The following is a 26,672-nucleotide window of genomic DNA, read 5'->3' as shown; positions in this document are numbered from 1 at the left end:
TTTGAAATTCCGAATTCCGAATAATACAGGTCCACTATGAACAGTTCGCATTACGCCCTTTGTGCCACAGAACTTGAGCAATGACAGGCTAATGAAGTTTATACGGGTAGAATGTAAAAGGAGTGGTGTTATAGCTGAACCACAACTATTTTTTTTTTTTTGGCTTTACTTAAGTGATGTTAATATGAGATTCCATCTCTGTATGGACGCCCTTATGCGACAGAAACACGCGATGATGCTCAAATGTTAGAGGCAGTCGCCAAGCTGCTGCAGAGCGTCGCGGGAAAGGCGTACTTGGATGGCACATGCTGCGGTGCTGACATCGGACTTACACGACTCTCGTCCTGAAAGGCGCACGCTAACGAACGAACCGGCATAAAATATGCGCCACCTCAACGGCTTACTGATATCTCAGTTTGGTCCTCATGCTCACCTCTTTTCCTTTTGCTTCCACCCCATCCTGGCTGACCTTGCACTGCGCTTCCATACCGTCGGCCGCAAGCCGTGGGCAGAGCGAGAGCCCACTACCATGACGCAGACTACCACGGCCTTGCCGCCACTGAGCGCAGCCTGGGACCCGAGCCTCGCAACGCCCGACACGGACGAGTTTTGCTGGACGCCGCTGCAGCTGGCGGCCCGCGCCGGCGACATCGCCGAGATGCAGCGCATCCTCGCCGAGAACCCGGCGGCGGCCAACGACCCGCCGTGCGGGTACTACGGCCAGACGGCGCTGCAGGCCGCCTGCATGCATGGCCACGAGGCGGCCGTGCGGCTGCTGCTCGACGTCGGCGCCGACGTGCACTTTAGCGGGGGCAACAACTTTCAGAGAAATGCGCTGCAGATTGCGTGCGGCAACGGCGACGACAGGATTGTTGAGATGCTGTTGGCCGCCGGGGCGAGGGTGAATGAGGTGATGTCGGCGTCTGATGGCCGTGCTCACAAGCAGCCGTCGTCGGGGCCGTCGTCTCGCATCAAGGTCACGAGATACAACGGAAGGACGGCGCTCCAGGCAGCCTGCGATCGCGGGCACAAGCATCTCGCCGAGCGGCTGCTGCGGCTCGGCGCCGACGTCAACGCCCCGCCGTCGCCCACGGCCGGGTGCACCGCCATACAGGCCGCCGCGCGCGGCGGCTACCTCCCCATCGTGGAGCTCCTCCTGCAGCACGGAGCGGACGCGAATGCTGCGGCGGCCAGGCACAAGGGATACACCGCTCTGCAGGGCGCCTGCCGAGGCGGCCATGCCGACATCGTCGAGCGCCTGCTGCAGCTGCGGGCCGTGGACGTCGACGCCCTGGGAGGCATGCACGGGGACGGCACGGCGCTCCACGCGGCCGCGGAGGGGGGAAACGCGGACGTGATCAGGATGCTGCTGGCGACGGGCGCGAATATCAACGCGCGCAGCTGGAAGCGAGGACGGGGACATACCGCCCTGCAGAGCGCGTTGGCGGCAGGGCACGACGAGGCGGCGAGGGTTTTGAGAGAGAGCGGCGCGACGGAACGATTGGGCGGTGGCTATTTCCTATTCTCGTAGCTTTTACTGAGCGGCCTCGCCTGTGTTGGTGATTTGTGGGTAACGTCGGCGTTGATGTGAGCTGGCATGTCTGTATATAATAAAGTTCACCGGCGCATAGTCGCAGCCAGTCTGTGGTGCTCTCCTTTATCGTTTCGTGACTGTCACTCTTGCGACCATTGTGGACTAAGCTATGATTGGCGCTATCTTCATTGTAGACGAATCTGATATATTAGGTCTGCCGCATGGATACTTAATTAACGAGAGCAGACACAGTCGGTGCCGCCATAGACTCGACCGCACCCCGACGCCGCATTCACTCCTCGTCCTTGACAGAAAGCTGGAACGGATGTCGCGAGTGCCATATCCTCCGCTGCTTGACGCCCAGCGCCGCATCCATCGCCTCCTGGGTGTTGGATCGCGGTCTGCTGTGCCGCTGCTTCTCCGCCTTGTCCGGCTCCCAGACCAGCACCTCCTCGACCGACGCCGTAATCTCAAACTCGCCGCGGCACAGCGCCGTGAAGCCCAGGACAAAGTCCTGGCTCTCGTGGCCCTTGAGCTCGGGGAGTAGCTGCTGCAGCGTGCCGTTCCACGCAATCTTGCGCGTGTAGTCCAGCGCCACCGTGAGAGGACGGTGGCAGAGCGCGGGCATCAGCCGCAGCATAGGCATGATGGGCCGGCTTGTGCGGTTCGCGATGTGTACTTTTAGGTTCATGAACTCGTCAATAATCGCCAGGTTAGTGTCGTTTGCCGTCCCACTACCCTTTCCGCCGTCGATAGGCTCCATAGAAATGCTAATGTCGACTTCGTCAATCTTGATGGCTTCAATCATGCGCGTCGTCAGCCGTATGTTGCGTAGATCAATGACACCCTCTTTTCTCGGCACCGATGTAGTTCTCCACGTAGCTTTCAGAGAGTCGAGAATCTTCTCGCGATACCAAAACGCCTCTCGGTTGGCACGCTCCATTTCTGGTGAAATCTTGCTCGAGCTAACCACGAATTGCCTCGTCTTCTTTGGGTTTAGGCTCGGTATCGAAGTGTGCGGATCCTCGAGCAGAATGCGCTTGACTGGCAGAACAAGGCGCGTCGTTTTACCGGGGAGAATGTTGTCCTCTACCGCCATCCCGTCGCTACCCTCCAATCGGATTGCCATCTGGCTGGGCCACGAGTTGCGCATATCCATCGATAAAAGGCAGTACTGGTCATCGTCAGGCGACGCATCGCCACCAACTCGTTTGAGCAGATTCTGAGGAATACCGCCGTAGATGGGCAGGGTATCTATTCTTGATAGTTCAACGCTCGCATTGACCGTCACGGCCAAGTCTAGAGAAAGCTGTCTGGTGAAAAATTGCTCGGTAATTTCCTCAATGGGGACGCCGAGATAAGTGTAGTCAACCTGGATAGTTGCATTCGTGAGACCTGGCTTACCAAGAAGCTCAAAATCGAAAGTAGCTTCACCGCCAGGGGCAATGTGTCTGTTTGGCTCGCTCTTCGGCAGCCGCAGTGCCTGCTTCTTCATAAGAATAAGCTCATACTCGTACATTTCTGCCGCAGACACGTCTCTGTTATTCAGTGCTGCTTGCAAGGGCTCTTGAGTAGAATCCGTAAAGGAAAAGAGCATGAAGTCGACTGCGGTATCAGACAAATTCTGCAGTGTCACTGAGAAAACATGTCTCTCGCCCTCTAGAACCATGACGGAGGATTGTGATAGTGTCGTCGACTTGACAACAATCAAGGGTTGCGCTTGTACCACATTCACGCTAAATGTGTCCGCCGAGAGTTGTCGGGTGGTGGGCTTGCCTTTGGTCGGCACAGGAGGACCGATGTCGAGGGAAGCCAGGCCTTTTGACTTGACCTTGTCTGCGCGTTGGGGAGTCCAAGAGTTTGTAAAGATTGGAAAGAGGCGCTCTCGACAGCCGCGGACTTTGACCATGGCGCCCACTATTACCACAATTCCTGGCGCTTTCGGCCGTCCTTGAAGAACGACCGTCTGAGTACGGTAGGGGCCAAGAGTGACCTGGCTCGACAGTGCTTCGAATTCGACTCCAGTTGCTTCTAACCGGATGCTCTCGATCTCGACCTCGATATCGTATGTATTCTGTAGCGTAACCCTAAAGTTTGCAATCTCGCCAGTAACTAGGTTCTTGGCGGCGACCTCTGCAGCCTCTTTGAGGAACGGATTGTAGATGAAAGGGTTCACGTCTTGAGACGCACGACTCGCTGTTGCTCCCGGCAAAACGCTGCGAGCATGCGGCACTGGGGTCCTCGTTAACGGCAAAGGCTCCAACTCCATGCCACGAACCAGAAACTCATCCCAATACTCAGCATCAAGATATGTCATGCCCAGTCGCTGAGCGAGGGCCCACGTGCGAGAAATGTTAGCCGCCAAACGCACTTGCTCCTCCTTGAAAATCAGGGGTGGAGAGTGCTCCTTTCGCGATGCCGGCGCAACGCCCGAGCCAGCTGTGCGCATCAAGTCGCTAGAGTACTTTAGAACTCCATTGAAGTCCGGCAATGCTTCTGCGAAGTTGATACACGAGCGCAGAACGTTCAGCTTAATGTCTGGGAAGCCAAAAAACCGCGTGGCCAACTGCCTTTGGATTCTGGAAATGACGGCAGCGTCCAAATCTTCCTTCACATCGGGTACGTCGGCAGTCTTGCCCAGAGGGTCGAAGCTGACCACACCGTAAGACCTGCAGAGAAGATCGAGAAACGCCTCTATGCCTTGCTCAATGTCTGCTTCCCCAAGATCCAACACTGCGGCACCTCTTGCCTTGTCACCACTTGCGCCAAGAGGTATGAGCCCTGCCGCAGGATGCACACCTGCCTCGGCGGCACCCTTGGTGCGTGCTTCAACAAGACCGCCAATAAGAACAGACACCAGCTCTCTTGTGACCATAGCCTTTTTTCGATGATATCCTATCTGGCCTAAAACGCCAGCAATTCCACTTAGAATCTGGACTCTGTCTGCAGTAGTCAATAGCTCGGTGGCCGACGACGGGAAAGCCTTGAACAAAGTATTCACGATTTGTTGGCGGCTAGGAGTGATGATTAGTCTCGGTGACGTCGTCAAGTACAGCTCGGGAGGCCGGCCAGTGACAATCATGTCGAGGCACTGCTGATTTAAGATGCCGTTGCAGCTATGCAGCGATGAGAGAACCTTGCAGAATCGAATGGTGGTTTCCGAGAAGGGCAAGGGTGGAAGGCTCTCACTTGATATTCTGGAATACAAACTGAGAATACGATCCAGAAGCTCAGGCAACAGCAGTTGCAAATTGCGCAGGTGTTTCGGTTGGCTCGGGTCGACCAATTCTTCGCCTTTTTGGGAGGTCGGCCGGTCATGCGTTGGCAAGCAAACGATGGGTATCTGGAATTCTAGATTCAACCAGCCAAGCAGAAATAGGTTCATGAGGATCAGTTCCAGAGCCTTTCCATGCCAGATGTGATCGTTCAAGGAGCGTGCAACTTGGGCACCTTCACTCAGCTCTCGGAGTGCATCGCTCCATCGGCCTGCCTGCAAGTACATGGACCCAATGACAACGCCAGCACGGCCTTTTCCTCTGAGCCGCCATCGATCATTGGCGCCGCCGGGACCAAAGCCTTGTACCGAAACTCGGTCTCGACTTACATCGCGCGACACATCACCACTTCTTGAGATAGGAATCTTAGGCTCCGGAGAGGCTGGTGAGCTAGTAGGGCCGCTCTCTGTGCCGTCGCCTGACGGCGCAGCACTGTTTCGACGCTCTTTATTGACCGGTGTTTCGGGACGAGGAGTCGAGCCGTTTGATACAGACTGGGTTCGCGTCGGCACAGGGGGCATTGACATTCTCGTTTGCGCTCGATCGGCCGAGCCTGAGCTTGATCGCATGAGGTGCGATGGCAGATGGGAATTGCGTCGAGCAGCACCGTTGCTCCAGTCATCATTTGATCGCATATGTTTGGCGGCGTATGAGCCGGGAGAATCTATCGAGGTCATGGCTTCGACCGACTTGGCTAGTGTAGTCATTTCTGCGAGGAGCAACGACGAGATGCTACACATGACTGTTTTGATCGTTGTTCGTTTCGAGGCCTCGAGAGTAGGTATCGTTGTGACGTCTTCAGGGACGTGGACCTCGCCGGCGGGAGGCACGTAGTCAAAGACCAGGACCTGGTGGACCAGCGACTTGGGGTAAACATCCCGAAGATCCTCGAGCTCTTGGTATAGCGAACGCATATTTCGCTCTATTATCGTAGGGCCTGTACCATTAGAAGAATGCCGTTTGCTGAATGTGGCATCGCCAAGCTCGCTGCCGTCTGCAATCGCGATAATGGCGAGCGGCTCGCGATAGAGGTCGAATGGTGATAGGGCCAGGTGGGAAGGTGGGGGTGCGTGGGAGATGAGATCGTAGAGGATAACGCCGTCCGGGTAAGCGAGGGGCGAGAACATATCTATCATGGGATCAGCATTTTACATCGTCGAGTCGGTAGCAAGAGTTGTCCTGCGCGGTGCCAGCTGTAGCTCCAAGGGCGACCACGACTTACTCCTATTCGGCCGGCTATCGGCGGTGATGTCTCGTAGGTAGACGACATTTTCGGTCTGAAGCCTCTCGACAAAGGAGGCAAATCTGTCTGCCTTGACCTTTCCAACAGGAAGAAGAAGAGCCTTCACCCTCGCGGGCGCAATGGGAAGCAAAGGGTCCAGGCTCATTCTAGCGAGTAGTGCGCTGCACCATGGTACACAACGTTCGTGGGGCTGAGATGTGCAGTGGCGGCGCCGGCTGTGCGACGACTGCTTCTATGGACAGAAAGGCGAAAGAAATTCAATCGTGCAGGCCAGGGTTCAAAGCTGCGCAGAAAACGCCGTCCAAGGAGTGCTGCAGAGGGCCGCGTCGCAGATGTCGTCGCGGAGCTTGGTGGGACCAGGAGATGTCGGTCTGCGAACACCAGTTTGGCGCAGGTGGGGAGCTTGGTTGGTGCCAGCACGGCAGAACTTGGGGCCACGCGCCAGCTTGTCTCTGCGATAATGTTCCAGTAGCTGACTATTCAACATCCAAACTGAAGAGAGAAAGATCATCTGAGAGAATATTGCTCGTAGAATCAATTGAAACAATAGCAGTAAATGGGTATTTAGAATGTGACGTAAACTCCATGTGCGACCCAAACGCCTGTACGCCGCCACCAGTGACGGCATCGACATGCTCTCTATATACAATTACGCAGATGAGGGTCCTGCTTCTTGCGACTCGATTGTAACCCTTCGCTCGCGAGCCTCCTTATTCAGCTCGCTCTCAAAAATATCAACCGCGAGGCTTGCGTCTACAAAGTCCTCCATTTCTTCCACAACCGTCTTCAGTTTCTCCTGCACAGCAAAAGCGCCTTCTGTCCCGACAATGTGTCGCGAAGGAGGGTTTTCGTGCCCGCCAATTGCTGTCAAGGCGTGGACTGTCTCGGCAACAAGCTTTTCCAGAGCTGCATGTGGCAGCGCCGGATAGCGATGCAGAATCTCACCGACACCAGCATCTGGTTCCAGCGAGATGGACTCCAAATCCGCCTCAGGCGTAGTTGGTGAGTCTGGTACCTCAAGGCTGGGCGGCATGGCCGTGTCGGGGTTTGTGTTAAGCACATTGACAAGCATATCACGAACGCTTGGTGCTGGATTATAGTTAGGCGCGTAGGCTGCGATTTGTGGCGCAAAGGTGATGCGATTTGTCAAAGATTGGATCTCCTTATTCGGCTGCACGATTGTCACCTTGACGTTGAATGGTGCAACTTCGTATGCCAGCGAGTCGCAAAACCCCTCCAATGCCCACGTGGCCGCAGTGTATATTGACATGCCAGGGGTACCAATGTGGCCTCCAATACTCGTCAGGGCTATGATGTGGCCAGTATGCTGGGTTCGGAAAACGGGCAGCGCCGCCTTGATGAAGTTGACCTGAGAGAAGAAGATGGTTTCGAATTGGTCGCGGACGAGGTTCTGGGTGCCAGGAGAGTTGGAGAGCTCCTCAACGGTTCCGATGACAGCTACAAAGCACCGTTAGCCAATTTCTGCGACAAGCTGACACGGTGTCGAATGCCGTACCTTCAGACTTGCAGCAGAGCAGAATATCAATTCTACCGAATACCTGCACAGCCTCATCGATGGCTGCCCCGCAGCCACTGATGGCCCTCCCATCGCAGCGAATGGAGCGGATGCGGTTTTTCCAGCCTTCGCGGTCCTTTCTGGCGCTTTTGCATTCGCTAATGAGGTCGCGAAATTCGGCGCTTCGGTCGTCGTCTTCGATTTCGTGAGGAGGGAGGCACGCGACAACATAGTCACCGTGGGCGAGGAGCTGTCGTGTGAGGCGCACTGCAAGCGGCGACAATGCAGCTGTGAGAAGCCATGTGCGCGGCGAGTTGTGGGTAGCTGGAGGAGGCGGCGAGCTGTCAGCCATGGTAGCAAAAAAGCAATTGTCAGGAAAGCAATCTCATATCTAGCAGCACGGAACGATGAACAAATAACGTCGGTGGTTGGAATGCTAGGGGACCGCGCCGGGAGATGAAAAGGCCGAGAGCGTTGACAAGAACAGACAAGAATAAGTTGCTGCCAGACGGCGTGGCGGGGAAGTGGAGGGGGCGCCGGCTGTCTTTGGCAGAGGCCTCGGCGGGCCTGGATAGCCCTGTAGGCCGTAGCTTGGAAATGGGCTGATGGCATGGGCGCTGCATATGCAACAGGCCTGGCGCGGCGCCAGTGGAAACGTCAAGTATGTAAATGGAAGGGACAGGAGGACGAGGGCGCAGCAAAAAAAAAAACACAGCAAAAAGTCAAAAAGAAAAGAAATGAAGCTATTCACAACACAGGTCGACGCGTAGACTTACGGAAAGCGTGCGATGGGGGAGCACTAAACGTCGAACGGCTGGCAGCTGATGCGCTGTCATGCCTTGCAGCTGGCGGCCGGCTGGCGGAGGCCATATGGCAGGCGCGCTGTTTGTATAAGTTGGACAGCGGGCAGTGGGCGTTTGTGCTCTAGCAAACACGTTTCGCCCGCCTTCACGACATTGACACGGCCCCAAAAGACGCCTTCGTATTGCTTCAGACTTTGATAATCGAACAGCGGACAGCAGGAAGCGGGCTGGGGAGGCCGCGGGGCTTCTGGCACGAGTACGTCGCAACGATGTGCTGGGCGTCGGCGGGCTGGGTCGGCGTTTGCGGACGGAGAGCGAGTGGCTATCACAGCAGACAGTTTGCCAGCAAGACAGCAAAGATGCAGAGTAAGGGTCGGTTTAATATGCCAGAAACAGCCCTGCTGCGAGCTGGGAGGGAGGCAAGAGGAAAAGTCGAGACGATCAGAGAACAAGTCGCGACAAATACTCGGAAACGACAGGAGCTCCTTGGCCTTATGTGTGGACTTGGACTACGGGCAACAGCACGGCACCAAGCCCGTCTGACCGGGGCTGTTCAACGATCTAGGACAAGGGCTGAAAGCTACAAGCCGCCTCGTTCGCCGCTCAACGGCACCAAGCCCACCGAGTTCACAAACGCCGCTCAACTCGGGATGGCATGTCCGTCATGAAGCTCCCCCTCGCTAGCAGCTACACATCAGGGGGGCGTGGATCCAGCACTCGAGATAGATGGGCCTTCAAACGTGGGAAGTGCCGTAAGAATCCACGTCCTAGCCAGGCCCAATTTTGCCGCGTCGCCATCATACTGACTGGTACGCGAGTTGGAGCCTCTTCCCCGAATCTCTGCTCTTGGAGCTCCTCCCTCAATAGGAATTTCCTCAGCCTCTTGCCCAGCCCCCCGCTGCCACCAAAGGTGTGGACTCCCGAGGCAGCCACTTTCGTGGAGTTCTGGCGGGTTGGGTTGGTAGTTGGGTTCCGTCTGTTTGGCACAGACAGCGGCTCAACATCCACATTCAAGTCACAGGTCTGAATGATCGGCGCGACCGGCTGCAACTCTCTTTTAACCACCCTTTATTGTGTGACTCTTTTGTTTGCTGCCCCCTCAAGCCGCCGGCGAATAGGCCCCGGCGCTCTTCTCGAGTGCGGGACTCGCGCCGGCATATCCCACCCTCGTGGCCGACGATACTCAAGGTGAAGGTTTTCCTCACCACTGCAACCCTGACAATTGCATGATCTTGAATCGTACGGATTACTGACCAAGGCTAAAAGCCAAGCTCTCTCAGCACTCATGTACCGAGCTTGGAGGGGCGGAAATGTTACGCCGCGTTTTAGTGCGCAAGCTAGTCACTTCACCATCTTCCCATGCCTCGCTCTTCAGGCCTCTTCCCGGAGCTGTTTAATTCTCATCAACACATCCAATTCGTTATTCTGCTACGAGAAAATACCACCGAGAGTGAGCCACAATCCCGAGACATTTAGTAACGTTTTCTACTAGCCTTCCAGAGTATGACTGGGTTCCCCTGTCCTCCAAGTGAGCAGCAGCAAGCACAGGGGTATATGCACTGCAGGTCGACTTGGAGATTGGACAAAAACGTGGCGACTCAGCCGATCCAGTGGGCTGGGTCTGCCTATCTTTGTTTCCTCCTGTTGTCTTGTCCTTCCTTTCTCTTTGCTCTTTCCACCTGTGCTCACTGTGGCGCTCAACGTGGCTAACGCGGCTGAGGCTTTGAAGAGTGTTGGCCATCTCTGTTGCTTTTTTGTGTTAGCGAGCCGTCAATTACACAGAGAGAAGTCTACAATCACTGGCTGGCTTGTGTGGTACATACTTGACATGGGCCGTGTCTCTAAGGAAATCGAACGAACCAGGATTCCGGTAAGTAGACACCGTGTCACCGAGTCAGTTATTTGCAAGCCACGTTTTGTGGCGCGGCCCCCGTCGCGAACTCAGCAGACACGCGGAGCGCGAGCAGTTACGCGGAGTCTGGCCGACGACGTGCACTTCAAGCATATATTCTTGGCCTCTGATGAGTTTGGGCTAGGATTTGTAAGCTGCGGACGTCTTCCGAAAGGCGCAGTTTATTCTCAAAGCACCATTAGTACTCGGGCTGAGAGATGTCGGCGATGTGTCGGCGGACGGGGCCAGCAAAGAAATACTCCCTCTACCCCCAAGAATATGGAAGCCCAGTAGAAGGGCTAGAAGCAAGTTCTCGCTCGCCAAACCCAACTGCCTAAGCCTGTTTGACGAATGGTGCGGCGGTGCCTTGCAGGAGAGGCCGTGGGGAGAGCGCCGTGGGGAGAGCACCATTCTTAGCGGCATTGCATGCCTGCTAGGGCCAAGTACGCAGTGACTTACATGGGGCGTCCTCTGCGGCATCATCAGAGAAACGCCAGCCGACGATCTTGACGCTCTTTCCTACAGTCTAGTCTTTGTGCCAATGCTGCTGCGATTGAAGAAGCTAGACGCGCTAGTCTGTTCTGAATGGATATGCGCCGATCGAATGCAAATGCAGCTCGAACGCCAGCAAGACAGTGCAGTGAAATCGATGATACTACCAGAGAACAGGTTTTGTGCCCCGCCAGGAGCGCGTGGAGAACAAGGTTTGGCTGCTTGAGTCTTCGAGCCGGGGTGGTGGAACCCCCGCGCTCTGCTGGCCGGTAATTTCCAGTTGCCAGTTGCTAGTCCCCTGCTAGTTGCCTTGTTCGGCGGACGCGACAGACCAAGAGCAGCGCATGCCTGCACAGGCTTGCGTCACTCCAGACACCAGCAGGGTTAGCTAACGGCGATGCTCACGAATGGGTCGCCATGTCGGTATACTACTGTTGGTTCCCCAAGCCATCATGCATAATGCACCATTATGCACGACGAGCTCGACGTCAGAAAGACCGTGCATGCGGATGACAGCCGAGACAAGGCTGAAATGCTGACATTAAGTCCTGGCATTTGACAGGTATCAAACAAAAATCCAGCAGCAACGCTGAAGCGACGCGTGCGACCACCTTCACTGCCTACCCAGTACAATTATATCACAAGGAGCTTACCAACCCGCGGGTTTCACCTGTGTGGGAACAGGCATCCCTACCCATGGTCCAGCCATTCAGAGGAGATACTGGTCAGTGGTAGCCTCCTCAACTACAGGCCCAAGAGGCCTTGTCCCTGTCCGTCCACCCGGTCCCGCCCCTCCCACCCAGTCGGGAGTCTAGAGAGTGACTTGAGGGGTGTGGAGGACGCCAAATAATCAGATGAGAAACGCCTCAGCTTATGTGAATCATCTAAGAAACAAGCGTCAGAGGCGATTGAATCGTGATCAAAGCCGTTGTGTTCCAAGTACGGCCGAGCGTCAGCCACCGCGCGCATGCTACCGGCAAATAAGCCAGCCGGCATGAGGGCGTGCAGCTGCGGATGTGTGTGACAGCCTCTTCCGAGCAGCTTCCTATTCCAACAGAGCCGGATATGCATGCAGGCAGGGTCAAAGTAACGCCACTTTGTCCACATTGACGGATAACTGGCTGCAGCCAATGTCAGCGATGAATGCCCGGAATTTCTGGTACAACCCAGTCAACCAGCCTTGGCAGGGGCCCCGTCGCCGATGCTACATGTATACTTCGGGGCTTTTTACCTTGTGAGACTGTTTATTCCAGAAGAGGTCAAAAGCGTCCCGCGGGCTACCCGCGCTGACTAGGGTGTATTGGCTTGTGCGTCTGCGCCGCCTCTGTCGCCGCATATGTAGGACACGAGAGAGACCCCCAAGACCCCAATAACCCCTAGCGGTACGCCATCCAATGACAACAGGCACTGGCTAATGAGATCACAAAAGACTCCGCCTCGCTTCCAGAATGATACCAAACAAAGCCTTATGAGCCATGGCCCATGTCTTTGTCTCTTTGTCTCCTCGTGTATATTGCCCTTTTCGCAAGGCAGGAGGCGGGAGAAGGTGCCGTCGCTTAGTTATTACAAAACCGGATCAGGGCATATCGCCGGGACATCGCCGCCTGGAGGGTCATACAAGAGCCAGTCATTATTATGTACAGACGAGCAAATCTTTTGACTAACGAGGCTTGCAAGCCCGTGTTTGCGGTGAAGAGTTTCCGTGACTTTGTTTCCATGCCTAGCACGGGGGGTGCCAAAAAGACGCCAGTGGCTGTTAGCTATTGCACAAAGAAAGAAAGTAAAGTAAAGTAAAAGACGTAGAAGCCCACAAGAAAATGCAGTCAAAAGAATTACATGAATAAAAATTTAAAAATGAAAACCAAGTGCATGTGTACCGACTAAACGACGACGGTTAGCCTCACTACCACGGCGGAAAATAGCAGCTCGCAATGCGCAGCACAGCGTTTCCTGCCTTGTTTTCAACACCCTTGTTACTTTATTTAGGCCTTTTTTTCCCCCTGGAAATCGGCTACAACGTAAATCATACCAGAGGAAAAACATATCTGCCGTATAGGCAGACCGTGGAACGTTGTGTTTCACAGGTGCTGCGCACACCCCCCGGCGAGGCCGAACCAGGCAGCCAGGGCAAAAAGGCCTCAACATCATGCGTCATGAAAAACACACGTCATGAGAACATGTGCTTTTTTTTTTTTTTTTTGAAACGCGGGCACGATTACATGGAGATCAGTTATGCGTCCTTTTTTGTGTGTTTATTATTGTTCCAACTGGCGGCCATGTGCCGTTCTCGGAATGGCACGGAAGAGAGAGGGCGCGAGACGCGCCGAGGCGTGGAAAGAGATGCCGAGGTGGACGGTGCTGGGGGGGATTTGACTCATTCAAAAGTCGAGACAGGTCGTATAACCAATCGGCACGTCACGAAACCAATCGGCATGTCACGAAACCAATCGGCATGTCACGAAACCAATCGGCATGTCACGAAAACATCGTCATGCTACGAAACTATCGGCATGTGCAAGGAATTGACGGGGTTGTAGAGAGACCGGCAAAGAGCGAAAAAGGGTATAATTAATTCCGGGATGTGGTTTGATAGTGAGACGATAAGCTCAGAACGCTTGCGAACGGTGGCCGAGCGGCAAAAGAAGCAAAAAGGCGAGGGCGAGGAATAGAATTGCCGAGCGATGAGCAAAATTGGACACGAGGCAAGTATTCGACACAAAACATGGATCTCGTAATATTGCAAGAAAAAAAAAAGGACGAAACAGAAAGCGACAGGTGGCAACAACACGCAACACGTCGCTCGCGCAGCAGCATTCTACTCTTTTCGATCACCGTCCTTGTCTGCGGCGTGCACTTCGTGGACAGTATTGATGGTGGGCGCATCGCCGCCGCCGGCGGCACCCGTCTCGGAGTCTGCGTCAAACTTGCGGTGAAAGGCCTCGGTGACGCCAAAGAGCTCGTCCATCTTCTCGAGGGACAGGCCCTTTGTCTCGGGCACGAAGAAGTAGACAAAGAGGCCCATGAGGAAGCAGAAACTGCCAAAGAGAAAGTACATGCCGTAGCCGGCCTTGCCCATGGTGCTCTGCATGGTGAGGACGGTGCGGGCGGCGACAAAGTTGAAGAGCCACTGGGTGGCGGCGGCGAGGGAGACGTTGAGGGCGCGGAGGCGCGCCGTGGGGATCTCGCTGACGAGGATCCAGCAGGCCGGGCCCCAGCCGAACTGGAAGGACGCGGCCCAGAGGTAGATGCAGGTGATGGCGACGTAGCCAAAGGCCGTGACGGGCTCGCCCTTGACGGGCGGCTGCACGCGGCCGTAGATGCCGATGATGAAGAGCACGACGCCCTGCGAGGCGGCCGTTGCCATGAGGCTGCGGCGGCGGCCGAGCGAGTCGGCGACAAAGGTCAGGAAGATGGCGCAGCTGACGACCTTGACGACGCCGTAGATGCCCGTGGCGAAGAGGGACGAGTCGGTGGCGTCCATGCCCAGGTTGGCGAATAGTTGAGGGGCGTAGTAATTCTGCATCAAAACATCAGTAACAATTTTGGTTTCGAAGCCACGAGAGCAGAACAAATACTCACAATGGCATTCACACCAGTGAGCTGCTGACAGATCATGAGCATAATCGAGATGAGGGCGCGGTTACGGTTGCCAGGGATGGAAAACATCTCGCGGAAGAGGGCCCTGGGCGAGCTGCCACCCGTCAAGCGACGCTCAATCTCGAGCTGGTCGGCCATTTCCTGAATCTCGGCCTGCACGTAGGTGTCTGTGGGCGGGAGGTCTCGCAGCCGCGCGAGCGTCGAGGTTGCCTTTTCCCAGTTGTCCTCCTTGGCGAGCCAGCGGGGCGACTCGGGGGAGAGAAACATGCCGATGACGAGGAGGATGGCAGGCAGCGACTGCAGCGCCAGCGGGATGACATATCTGGCGGGGGCCGGGACATGGAGGAGACATCCATAGTTGACCCTACCAGCAAGGTTAGCACAATCTGCTTGTTTATACGGCAACGGCAGGTTTCGTACCAGAAGGCAACCATGATACCAAAGACATTGAAGAGCTGATAAAACGCCGTCAAGCCGCCACGAATCGCCCGCGGGGCGCACTCGGACACGTAGATGGGCGTGAGCGCCGACGCCGCGCCGCAGCCCAGGCCGGCGACGAAGCGCCCGACGTACATGACGGCGAGCGTGCCGCGGGCCGCCGACGCGGCCTGGAAGACGACGCCGATGACGGTCAAGACACCGGCGGCGACGAGCGCGCGGCGGCGGCCGAAGCGATCCGCGGCCCAGCCGGTGAAGAAGCAGGCGAAGAAGCAGCCGGCCTGGAGGGTCGAGACAATGTTCTGCTCCTGGTCGGCCTTTTGCTTGTCCGTCTTGTCGAGGAAGCCGAAGCGGGCCTGGGTGGCGGGCATGTGCAGGATGCCGCCGATGGCGCCCGTGTCCCAGCCAAAGAGCATGCCGCCGAAGCAGGCGGCGCAGACGAGGGCGAGGACGCGGCCGTTGTAGATCTGCGGAGGGTCCTCCTTCATGGCGTCGTTGCGGACGATGGCGCGGAGGACGGTGGCCAGGCGCGCCATGATGACGGGGGCTGGCGGGTGTGTCTGTGTATAGAAGCTGGTAGGTATGCCCGAGGAGGGGGGGGGGGAAGACGAAGCTGCTGCCAAGTCGCCAGACGGAGATGGAAGCTTTAAACGCGAGGAGTGAGATTCGGCGGTTTTTGAGTTGAGGCTTTCTCCAGACTGGTGAGATGAGGGGAGAGACGGGGAGATGGAGAGAAACGATGTTGGCTGGAGAAGAGGGGGGGAGCAAACGGGCTTATGACCAAGAGCAGACGCGCAATGCCGGCCTCTTCTATAATAAAAGAGAGAAGGAGAAGAAGAGGCAGCTTTCTTACCCCGGTTCCTGCAATGTGGCGGCTGCAGAGACGACCATAGCTCGATGGACTAGATGCAACTAGCTCTGCCCATCTGCCGGTGGTGGTGACAGCCAAGCCGCACTGTGCGGAGGAGGCTGGGCGACTTTTGGGGCTGGACTTGCACCCGTGCTGGACAGGTAAAGCCTGGGATTACCCCAGGAATTAATTGCGTGCGCTCCACTGCGTTGGTTGAGACAGGATTCGTTAGTTGGTTGGCCGGCTATTGATGACTAGCAGGGATTCATGTCTGAATTTCTGTAAAGCTATCTGACGTCGTTCTGCTTGTCAAAGACTCCAACACTGCACAGTGTCTCGCAGATGGTTAACCGCAATACCTGTGGTTTCCTGGTAGGGTAGTGTTTCGCTCAGATCTTTTTTTACTAGCAAAGGCAATGCAACTACAAAACCTCGAGCCGTCAAACCTTGTTTTCAGATGGTGATTCTTTCCATTCGTGCCAGGAGAGTCGACGCCAAGCTGGCAGGAACACGAGCCTGTAGCTTCGACATTCAAGCCCACCAGGCTTCCCCACGGGGTTCAAAGGCTAGAAAAGCCACCGGCATATTTCTTTCCTTGCGATCTCAGCTATAATTTTTCCAGGCTGAACGTTGGGTGATGCAGTCCTCTGATTGAAGGATTTTGGCCCCGGGGGAACCCAGTTCCACGAATGAGGGGCCCCCGGCCTCCACCTCGGCCAGAAAAGTCGTCGATCTGCACGCACTGTGCTGCAGAAACATGGGGGGACATCAGACGCCGTTTGAATAACCGTAGCTGCATGAGCAGCAGAAATATCCGACGCATGTTTGTACTTGTGCAACGTATCTTTTCTTGACATCTTTGGGTCACTACCAAAGGAAGAAGAAAAGAGCATTGTTTACTGTCAAGCCCGCATCGTCTTGCGTCCCCCGTCTCCATAAGGGTGGACTGATACCCCCAACGTCGAGGGATTCGCCGTGATGCCTGCCCAGCTGCCCGACCAGGCGCCATCCGTTGTCCTCTCGACTGCGGAGCTGCCTTGCCCTCCATGGAGCCGGCAGAAGAAGATACGCAGAATGATCCAAGCTCGTCAACCCATCGCCACAGTATACAACGAGGGCCTTCCTCTCTTCCAAAGGCCGCGTTGCAAGACATTGTCCAGCAGTTTGACAAGTGTGCTGCTGGGGTGCCGGCGGCGGCTCATGGGCAAATCATCCGCGCACCGGCTCTGAGCGGAGCAACAGTCGACTTTCCCGTCGAGACTGGCAATCCCTACCCGTACGGCCATGGAGACGACGACGGCCACAACTGCATCATGTAGGGGTTCGGTGACACCTTTTCGTCCAGATTGCTTCGAGAGCACAGTTCGTTTGTGTTGTTGCTAAACAGTTGTAGATAGGACACGCCCACGCCTAGTCTACCGCACCGCTGCCGAGCTGATGGCCGATCGCGACGTGCAGCACTTCTCCCCAGCGCGTGCGTACCTAGCTTGCGCTCGAAGTTGCGCACTCGACCGAGAAGAGGCGCGTCTCCACGGGGAGCGTGGTGCGCAGCTGGCCCACCAGCTCGTACGAGGCCGTCATGGCCCGGTTCGGCCGCGAGAGGAGGGCCTGGCCGGCGATCATTACCGCCGCTTCATGGCCGTCCTGTCCTCGGTCGCCGTCCCGCCGCCCGGGTTATCACCGTGGGTGATGCTGTCCGCTCTGAACGTGAATTAATGAAAGGCTCGTGAGAGGGGAAACAAAACGCTCTTCTTGTTTTCGCCAACCTATAAAATTCGTCCATCTATGACCATGCGACTCAAGTAGCCGAAAGTAACATGTCCTCAATACTGCAGACCTTCTTTTCTTTTTCGACGCAAAAGCCAAAAAGCTATTCCACCAATGCATCTCCATCATTAGCCAAGCGTCATTGTTCTTCTCACAAGTCCTTTTCTTTCCAGCTCTATACATCATTTTCTTTGCAAATATCATCCCCCTTTCGTTTCCTTGACAAGTACATCTGTTTTCGAACAAGCAACAATCAAACATCCACATACACCGCGTCGCCGCCACGGTCGCTCCACGCCTTCAGCGCCGCCGCGTGCGCCTCCGAAGCCAAATGGCCCCAGTAGCCCTGAGAGCTCGCCATCCGCCGATCATACATGGGGCACCCTGGCGCGTTGCATCTCAACTCTCTCAGCGTCCTCTGCGTCTTGGCCAGGCGCAGCTCCAGCGCCATGGGTGTCCTCTCCGCATCGTCCCAGTCGCGATCGTTGTCATCGTCGCTGCCTTCGGCGTCTTGCTGCGTGCCATGCGGTGTCGGTGGCGGCGAGAGGAGCTGGGTTTGGGTGTCAATCGGATGAGTCGGTGCCGGTGTACCCTCTCTCTGGTGGTTTCTGCTGCTGCAGCCAGACATTTCCACGTCGGGCGGGGGAGAAGCGTCCTGCACGGATGTCTTTGCCATGGTCATGATGGTCAACTGCTGAAGCAAGGCTGCGCTCATTCGTGCGGCATGAAGGTGGCCCTGGGAAGCGACGTGTCGTTTATAGACAGCCTTGTTGATAAAGTACTTCTCAAAGCATGGACAGCATGGCTCTTCACAGCCCTTGACACCATCTCTGCCGTCTTCATCCGTCACAGCCACCCCGTCTCCTGCGCCAATCACCACCAACGGACCATCCTTCCTTCGCTTTCTAGCCAGCTCCTTTTTGACTGACGCCACCATTTCCCGGTCCCGCTTCTTGATTTCCTTGCCGTGCTTCGTTTTACATTCAGCCTCTTCTTTTTTGAGAAGCTTGGCCAGGGTTCGAGCTCTTCGTCGTGCTGGGTCGTTGCCGTGATAAACCCGACAGCCGCTCTTTCGGGTCTCTGTTGCTTCGATCTCCTCCTCTCGCAACTTCGAGTCTTTGTAATGGTCGTGGCGTCGTAGCCTGGCGCCCGAGGCAAAGACCTGCCCGCAGACGAAGCATCTATAAGGCCCTTCATGCCAATCCCTCTCATGGTCTAGGCATTCTTGGATGGAAGAAAAGGAAAAGCCGTCGCATTGCGTGTCCGGCCGCGGGCAGGCATGGACTATGTGCAGTCGCCCGAGGTCATCGTATTGGACGCCGAAATAGTCTTCGACAGAGAAGGTTTTCGCAGCACTTTTCACATCAGCATCGTCTTCGACCGTGTTGACGTCTTCAGCTGTGTCGTCTATAGCAATCGCATTGCCTTTTCTAACATGGCCGAGGGCAGCAGTATTGAAAGCTGGTGCAGGCGATTCGGATCGCAGCCGTATAAGTAGCGAAGCGGCTTCATCGAGCTCCAAGGCCGACATGATGCTCGTTTCAACAGACATGAATGATTCAATTCAAAGCACAAGCAGAAAATCAGCCACACGTAATCGCCTGTTACGTGAAAAAGGTGCAAGTGTCAAAATTCGAGGACTTTTCCAGGTGAGGTCTTTCACAGTCAACTCGATTCACAACCCAGTTCAGCGCCATCTCACCTTGCCATTCACTTCGCTTCCCAGCCCCGCCACCAAACTCATCAAGGACACAAACTGCAAACACAACAAAGCAATGAGGGAAAAGTCTTGTATTCGGCAGATCCATATAAAATGCAGTCATTTATCCTCCGCAGTCAATACGCCTTTTTTTTTTGCGTTCCTTTCTAATACTAATACATGCATCCAAAAAGCGGCACCGCCTGGCTAATGGCTCAGGCGCACATAAGCCCCAGCCATTCAACCTCGAAATCAAATAATATCGTAGAGCCAGTGACAGAATTGGAAAAAAAAAGAAATAACACAGCGAGTGTGACACGTATCAAAACAATACCAACAAAAACCAAAAGACTTTTACTCCGCAGAGCAAGTAAAATGCAAAACCCCCGCTCATTTATCCGTATTATGTTGATACAAAAATGAGCCGCCTCGGCTCCAGTCCTGTATTACCCGTCAACCATGCCGTCGGCCATGGCTAACCTTTGCTTGGCCGTCTTGGCTTTTTTGCCGCCCGGCTTTCTGCCTCGCTTCTTAGGCTCGCTCTCCGCTGGGGTGGCAGTCCCAGAAGCACCAGCACGGCTACCGTCGTCAAAGTGACCCTCGCCTGGGAGCTGTTAGCATTTCGGGTTAAACACGTTCAAGATATGACTTGACTTACCCTCGTGATACATGTCATCGAGACTGGCAGGCGCCTCGGCCTTCTTCTTGCGTCCGCCTTTCTTCTTCTTCGTGTCGAGTTCACCCGACTCGAGGAGCTCCTTTTCACGGCGCTCAATCATCTCCGCCTGCTCGTCATCCGCCAGCCACATAGCAATGTCGCGGTTGCGGTTCTCAGGAGCGCGACGGCCGGAGAAATCGACACTGGCACCGCCACCCTGGATGACGACACGCTGCACCTCTTCCTTTTGCATGGCACGCTTGCGGATACGCTCCTCAATGGTGCCGCGGGTAATGAGACGATACACAGTGACCTGTCTCGTCTGACCCAGACGATGGGCTCTGTCCATGGCTTGCGAATCAATGGTGGGATTCCAATCAGAGTCGTAAAAGATGACAGTATCGGCAGACGTCAGGTTGATACCGAGACCACCGGCACGGGTCGACAGCAGGAAGATGAAGATTTCGGGGCGCGTCTGGAAATCAGCGACAGTGTCACGTCTGTCCTCAAGCTTAGTAGAACCATCGAGACGGCAGTACTTGTAGTTGCGGTAGGTCAGATACTCCTCCATCATGTCAATCATGCGAGTCATCTGGAAGTACAGAAGAACACGGTGGCCACCTTCCTTGAGCTTGAACAGTAGCTCATCAAGCTTGGCGAGCTTGCCACTGTCGGTTACGAAGCGGCGCATGGAGGGAACGTCAATGTTAGTGAAGCGCCTCTTCTCATTATCAGGCTCGGGCAGAACCTTGGGCTGGGGATACAGCTTGTAGGGCACCTTGCTGCGGACAAGAGCCAGCTCCTCGTTGGGAGTCGTTCCATAGAGTCGCTTGCGGATATGAGCATTGAATAAGGCATCGTGGGCTTCTCTGCTAGAGTCGACACTGCTGGAGGAGGCGACCATCGGGGGCGCGGAGACGCGAGGTCTTCCAGCAAGATCCAGGCGGCTCATGCCGCTGTCCTCGTAAGCCTGGCCAGAGACATTCATTAGGCGCGACAGAATGCCGTCCTTGGTAATGTCCGCCAGAGGCTTGCGATTGTTGCGCTCTGTGATCTTGAACAGGGCGTGGGCAGGCGTAAAAGTCTCGTTTTCATCGTCGTAAGCAATGGCAAACTGGCTCAGTCGGTTGCCTTTGTTGAGCTCGTTGGCAGCACGGTCAAAGACCCCGGTGTGCATGGTCTTGTAGACGTCGCCGGGGCTGGCGTCTGCAAAGCGTAGCCAGGAGAAGGCCTTGTTCTCGTCGGTGTTCTGCTTGATGTTCTCCGGTGTCCAAATGTTCATCATGTGGTTGAGAGCCTTGTTTCTCCAGCCAGCCTTTTGGTTGTCGTTGCCGGCCTTGTAGATTCGACCACCTTCATTCCACACCAACGAGGGCAGGTTGTAATCGATCAAGCTGCGCGCTGAGTAGCCGACAGTAATCAGGCTGCCTTCACGAATAAACGAAGCAGTCTCGGCAAAGTAGCCAAAGGAGTAGGGCGAGGTGACATCGGCACGCTCAAAAAGGTCAGGATGATTGCAAACCTTTCTGAACTGCATGACCAAGTTCATCAGCGTACCGGAATCCTGGTCATCACCCATGGTTGCCTTCTCGACAAGATCCATAATGTTAATCTGGTTGCGTAAGTTGGCATAAATGGCGCGCTGGCGATAGGTGAGATCGCAGAAAACATCGAGTTCGATCTTGTCGCCAAGTTCCTTTTGCACGTGCTTCTTGACACGACGAAGCATAAAGGGCTTCAGGATCATGTGCAGACGCTTGAGCTGGTCCTCGTTGAGCTTGGTGTTACTCTGCGCGTGGGATTCGATATCCTTGGAGAACCACTCGCTGAATTCGTCGTGAGAGTCAAAGAGCGAAGGCATGATGAAATGAAGCAGAGCCCACAATTCCTGCATGTTGTTCTGGATAGGGGTACCAGTGAGCAGCAGACGGTTACGGCAGTGGAAGCCAAGCAGCGACTTCCAACGGGAACTTGACGAGCTCTTGATGGCCTGGGCCTCGTCAAGAATCATGTACTGCCATCTCATCTTTTGGAAGTAGGCAACATCGGACACGACCAGCTGGTACGAGGTGATGCAAACGTGGAAAGCAGCGTCCTTGCGATACGTCGAGTGTTTGCGATCCCAAAACTTCCGCAGGACCTTTCGGTCGGCAGCACTGCCCCAGTAGGGGAGAATCTTGAACTCGGGTACGAACTTGACAATTTCTTGCTGCCAGTTGTGCAGGGTGGACGCCGGGGCGACGACCAGGAAGGGGCCCCAAATGTCGTGCTTCTCGGCAAGGTAGGCCATGACGGAAATCGACTGGACCGTCTTTCCGAGACCCATTTCGTCGGCAAGAATACCGTTGATACCCTGTTCGTACAAGTTGACGAGCCAATTGAGGCCCTTGAGCTGGTACTCTTTGAGCTGGGCGTTGAGGAGCTTGGGCTGCTCAATCTCGACCTCGCCGAGACCGGTGGGGTTCTGAAAGTTCATCTCACCCTCTTCATCCATGTCCAGACCCTGCTGGTTAAACTCGCGGGCTTTTTGCTGGGCCTCGGCAATGGCATTCTGGGCATTGGCCATGGCGGCAGCCTGGAGAGTCGATTCGTCTTCCGCGTCAAAGTCGAGGTCCTCAAAGTTGGTAACCTTGCCGCCCAATGGGCCAGCAGGCTCGGCAATTTTGAGCTTGTTATCAGAAACGGCGCCACTGACAGGAGCGATATCGGGGTTATCCGTGCTGCGCTCGACCTCGTCCGTCTTGATCTTCTTGCCGATAAAGTGAGAGTACAATTCGGTTTGGGAGATGAGGAAGTTGAGTTTTCTCTTTTGACGGGCTGATTCTCTCTCTGCGTCTTCCTTTCTAGCGTTTTCAAGCTCCTGCTTCTCGGCGGCTTTGCGCAAGTCACGCTCTTCACGTTCGTTGCGCTTCCAGAAGCCCATCATGTCACGCATGACACGCTTGGCGCGAGCCTGTAGGTCCTTGGTGCCCTTGTTGGTGCGGAGCTGCCAGCGCTTGGCTTCCTTGGAGGCGAGAATGGCCGTCTTTTTGAGATTGGAGCTCTTGGTGACGTACGAGTCGACAGCAAGCTTGAAGGTCTTGTTGACATCCTTGCGGGCCATGTCGCGCCAGATTTGGTCGTAAATCTGGTTGTAGCCCTTCGAGATGAATTTCTTCTCGGCTTCGGGGACCTCGTCGGCCTTGTCCTTGCCTTCGGCCTTTTCCTTTTCCTTGCCGCCGTCCTTCTTGGAGCGGCCCTTGATCTTGATGCGGACCTTGCCCTCTTCCTTGGCCGGAAGCTCTTCGCCGGCGTCAATGGCAGCTTGCGCAGCAGCGGCAGAATCCTTTTCGGCCTGCTTCTGTTCCTTGGACTTCTTGGGTCGGGAGCCACCGCGAGGCTTTTTCTTGCCGGACTCGGCGTCGGAGGCGACAAAACTGGACATGGAGCCATCCAAGCTTATGTCGAGGTTGCGCGCAGGACCCTTGATGCCCTTTTGCAGGATGAGCTTGGTCTGCTGAGCCTTTTTGCTGGCGCGCTCGGCGTCGCGGAGATGCTTCTGGCGCTCCTCCTCATCTTGGGCAGCCTCGGCGCGCGCAAGGGCAGCTTCCTTAAGTTCCATTGTGACGGCCATGGACTTTTCGCGACGGCGCTTACGCTGCATGTCTTTTTTGCGCTCCTTTTCGGCAAACACTTCTTGGTTCCGAACCTCTTGCAGAGCGGTATCATAGTACATGTCGTCGTAACGTCTCTTGCCGAGCTCGGCGTGCTCGAGGAGCCGTTTGCTCTGCTTGTCCGAAAAGTCATCACGTCTTAGACGCTGCTGACGGGTGTCAATGTCGTCCATGAGACGGCGACGCTTCTGGGCGCGCTGCTTGTACTCGATCTCGTCAAACTCGTTGGGGTCGAGATCGACGGTTGCATTGTCAATCTTTTCCTCGTAGTTGGAAATCTTCTTTTCCATCTCGGGAGACCAAGTCTTGGGCTTGGGTTGTCCATCGGCCTGGCGTTTCGAGGCGCCACGAGGAGTAGACTCTTTTCTCGACGAAGAGCGACGGCTCTTGGGGGCCGCGGCATCGCGAATATCAGAGGCTCTACCTTTTGTCGAGCGACGACTTGCCTTTTTCTTGACGACAAGCGGATCAGCATCCTTGACACTGGCAGGCTCAGTTTCAGTCTCTACATCCTTTTCGGCCTCGGTATCATCGTTCTGCTCCTTTACACGAGGTTCCGTGGCAGGGGCTGGAGCGATGGCTGGTGGAGGCGACTTAGGCTTGGCCGGCTCAGCGCTGGAGAGAATGTTGGAAAACGACATTGGGTCAGCGCGACTAGGTGTCTGGGAGGTGTTAGCAGGGATCGAAACGATGCATCGAGGCAACGCATAGCTGGCACTTACACTCAAGGGCGCTGGAGCAACGGGTCTGAGAGGCGAGACGCCTCTTAGATCCGGCTTGCTGAGCAAGGTAGCCGAGCCATTGGGGGTCGAGCTGACGGGAGCATGGTGATGGGTGGGCGAAGTCATGTGTGATTGCCTGGTAGGAGGGCTGTGGGAGCCCGCAGGCAGGTTGGGATGCGAATGCGTCAGCGGACTTCGAGGTCGGTTGTAGGACGGCGATGGACGCGAGTCTCGGGGGGACGCGTAGTGACCGTTGTAATAACCGGGCTGATTAGAATCAGAGGGCGACGGGTTGTAGGGATAGCCTTCGCGACTCTGCCGAGACGATTAGTATTTAGTGCAGCGAAATGCCGGTGATGGGATGCAGTGTGCAAGATGGAGGATGACGAAGGGGGATGATGGTGATGAAGAGCTGGCGAAATGGAAATTTGTGGCGGTGGTACGGATGCAGATTGGAGGATGGGATGGTTCTGCTGGCTTTTGCTGGCTTGGTGCACAGGCACTAGGAGAGCAAAGACAGACAATTGAGATGAATGGGGATTTTTGTGGGCGCGGCGTAGAAAGCAGCGCGCAAGGGACAAGGCAAGGGAAGGAGGCGATGGGCAATGTCAAAGTATCGTCGAGTGCAAAAAAAATTGCGCGCCACGAGACGAATTGGTAGCGATTCGAGCAAAAAAAGAAAGGAAAAATCTCACCTTGGGTGAAGCCGAAGGAGGCGCCTTGTGCCAAGAATCCGAGACTCTACGCTCCTTCATTGTAGTATCGGTAAGCGGATCGTAGAAGCTGCCGGGAGGCTTAGTGTCGCGAGCATGGGCATCGGCGGCGGGCGGATAGTAGCCGGAGGAGGGACGCAGCGGAGAGCGAGCGCGCGCCGGCGTGGACTGGTGATGCGGATGATGCTGGTGATGGTTGGCGTTTGGAGAGCCAGCACCCGGGCCCAGGGGCGGCAGCCCACCAGGAGCAGAGCCGCCAGTCATTGTAGCAGAGGTCGATGCGGGCGTGGCCGCCGCAGCAGGAGGGGATTGCGCAGGCGCGGTGACAAAGGGGGCGGGAAGAGTGTCCGGGTGATGATGATGGTGGTGGTGGTGATGCTGTCGCGAGGCAGATACCGCGGGCGACGGCTGCGCGTGGTGGTGGTGATGGGAGGTCGAGCCGGGGGTCGCGTCGGGATGATGATGGTGATGGTGGCGATGGTGGTGATGGTGGTGAAGGCTGGCCGCGGAGTTGGATGAAGCAGAAGCGGAAGCGGCGACAGAATCACTGGCAAAAGGAGGAGCAGCACCAGCAGCACCAGGACCAGGACCAGGACCAGCAGAGGAACTGGTAGCAGGATGGTGGTGTTGGGCCGGGGCGCGAGTGGGCGAGCGAAGGCTGAAGGTGGAGTGTCGGTGCGCGGTGCTGGAGGAGGTGCTGGAGCTTGTCGCTGTCGCAGTCGCAGCACTGGCGCTGGCGCTGGCGCTCCCTTGATTCATCACGTCGCGCCCATGCTCGAGTCCGTCTCTGTCTCTGTCTCGGTCTCGGTTCCGGTCTCTGCCACGATCTGATTCATCGGGGTGCAGCCGCGGTAGGCCCTGGGAGCGATATGGCTCATTCATTTTTGTTGGAAAAGTGAACGTGAGCGGATGCCTGGGGCACTGTGAGTGGCAGTGTGACCGCTGCAAACCAAGATTAAAATTCTGACGGGCCCGCGACGCCTCTCTTTGTGTGAGCTCTTAACCCCGAGATGGTGTCACCAATGAAATGAAATTGGGAGCCGAGAAAAAAGTGACCATCCAAAAAATCTCGACAGTGAGACACAAAGACGGCGCGAACAATTAAACACGTAGTGTCCGAGTAGATTCCATGGGTACCAGTCGAGCAAGCTGGGCGGCGTTGACGGCGAGTCGGCCAAAGCCGAATTGGTGGGTGGTGGTGAGGTCGCGGCGCGAATGTGGTGATGCCGGCGACAGGTGGCGGCTGGGCGTAGTTGAAACGGTTGGGGTGGATGGTGGATGTGAAGGAGGGAAAGAGACAGGAAAGACGAGGTGGGAGATGTGAGGATGGAAAGGCAAGAATGCAGAGACAAAAAAAGTGAAAAGGTGTGGGAGGCAATGCGCGTGTGGAGGAAGCGGAAGCAGTCACGACGACAAAAGGCGCCTTTCTGGGGATAGAAGCCGGGTGTGCTGCGTATCTCGGCCGGGCTGACGAGGAGCGTTTGGCTACAGGGCTTGGCGGCGGGAGTAGGTAGTACGTCTAGTAGTGCAGTAGACACATCTATTTACAGTCATGGAAGCCAAAAGAGATGGATGGCTGGCTGGCTGGCTGCTCGGTTGGCCTTGCTCAATTCATGAGCGGGAGCCGGGCCTTTAGTGCTGGTGGTGTGTGGGAGCGGGCGTTTGTTTGTCGTGTTGGTGATGGTGATGAAGGTTTTGGTGGTGAAAGGAGCTGATGGTCAGGCAAGAAAAAAAACAGAGACGAATCGCGAGATGAGAATATCAATAGCATTCAGCGGTGTAATGAAATCGCGGTGGACGTCCCTAGGATTACCGAACCCG

General features: G+C 55.8%; 7 protein-coding genes across 7 annotated transcripts; 2 read left to right on the top strand and 5 right to left on the bottom strand.

The window, feature by feature from the left end:
- Positions 1-382: 382 nt before the first annotated feature.
- LMH87_007357 (uncharacterized protein) lies at positions 383-1,531 on the top strand (the record flags this gene model as incomplete). Its single annotated transcript, XM_056192431.1, has 1 exon — positions 383-1,531. The coding sequence occupies one exon, from the start codon at positions 383-385 to the stop codon at positions 1,529-1,531; it is 1,149 nt and encodes a 382-aa protein (XP_056060652.1).
- A 295-nt stretch (positions 1,532-1,826) lies between these two features.
- LMH87_007356 (uncharacterized protein) lies at positions 1,827-6,197 on the bottom strand (the record flags this gene model as incomplete). Its single annotated transcript, XM_056192430.1, has 2 exons — positions 1,827-5,938; positions 6,032-6,197. The coding sequence occupies 2 exons, from the start codon at positions 6,195-6,197 to the stop codon at positions 1,827-1,829; spliced, it is 4,278 nt and encodes a 1,425-aa protein (XP_056060651.1).
- A 504-nt stretch (positions 6,198-6,701) lies between these two features.
- On the bottom strand, positions 6,702-8,438 carry LMH87_007355 (uncharacterized protein; the record flags this gene model as incomplete). Its single annotated transcript, XM_056192429.1, has 3 exons — positions 6,702-7,510; positions 7,569-7,892; positions 8,345-8,438. 3 exons carry the CDS (start codon positions 8,436-8,438, stop codon positions 6,702-6,704), a joined length of 1,227 nt encoding a protein of 408 aa, XP_056060650.1.
- A 5,131-nt stretch (positions 8,439-13,569) lies between these two features.
- LMH87_007354 (uncharacterized protein) lies at positions 13,570-15,325 on the bottom strand (the record flags this gene model as incomplete). The annotated part of the gene is made up of 3 exons (XM_056192428.1): positions 13,570-14,271; positions 14,334-14,715; positions 14,772-15,325. The coding sequence occupies 3 exons, from the start codon at positions 15,323-15,325 to the stop codon at positions 13,570-13,572; spliced, it is 1,638 nt and encodes a 545-aa protein (XP_056060649.1).
- A 1,598-nt stretch (positions 15,326-16,923) lies between these two features.
- Positions 16,924-17,355, top strand: LMH87_007353 (uncharacterized protein; the record flags this gene model as incomplete). The annotated part of the gene is made up of 2 exons (XM_056192427.1): positions 16,924-16,960; positions 17,033-17,355. The coding sequence occupies 2 exons, from the start codon at positions 16,924-16,926 to the stop codon at positions 17,353-17,355; spliced, it is 360 nt and encodes a 119-aa protein (XP_056060648.1).
- A 304-nt stretch (positions 17,356-17,659) lies between these two features.
- LMH87_007352 (uncharacterized protein) lies at positions 17,660-18,958 on the bottom strand (the record flags this gene model as incomplete). The annotated part of the gene is made up of 1 exon (XM_056192426.1): positions 17,660-18,958. The coding sequence occupies one exon, from the start codon at positions 18,956-18,958 to the stop codon at positions 17,660-17,662; it is 1,299 nt and encodes a 432-aa protein (XP_056060647.1).
- A 593-nt stretch (positions 18,959-19,551) lies between these two features.
- On the bottom strand, positions 19,552-25,115 carry LMH87_007351 (uncharacterized protein; the record flags this gene model as incomplete). The annotated part of the gene is made up of 4 exons (XM_056192425.1): positions 19,552-19,709; positions 19,764-24,078; positions 24,139-24,453; positions 24,834-25,115. The coding sequence occupies 4 exons, from the start codon at positions 25,113-25,115 to the stop codon at positions 19,552-19,554; spliced, it is 5,070 nt and encodes a 1,689-aa protein (XP_056060646.1).
- Positions 25,116-26,672: the final 1,557 nt, after the last annotated feature.

Source organism: Akanthomyces muscarius, chromosome 1 (assembly GCF_028009165.1).
Source record: "Akanthomyces muscarius strain Ve6 chromosome 1, whole genome shotgun sequence".
Lineage (NCBI taxonomy): Eukaryota > Fungi > Ascomycota > Sordariomycetes > Hypocreales > Cordycipitaceae > Akanthomyces > Akanthomyces muscarius.
This window is presented reverse-complemented; position numbering and strand designations above follow the sequence as displayed.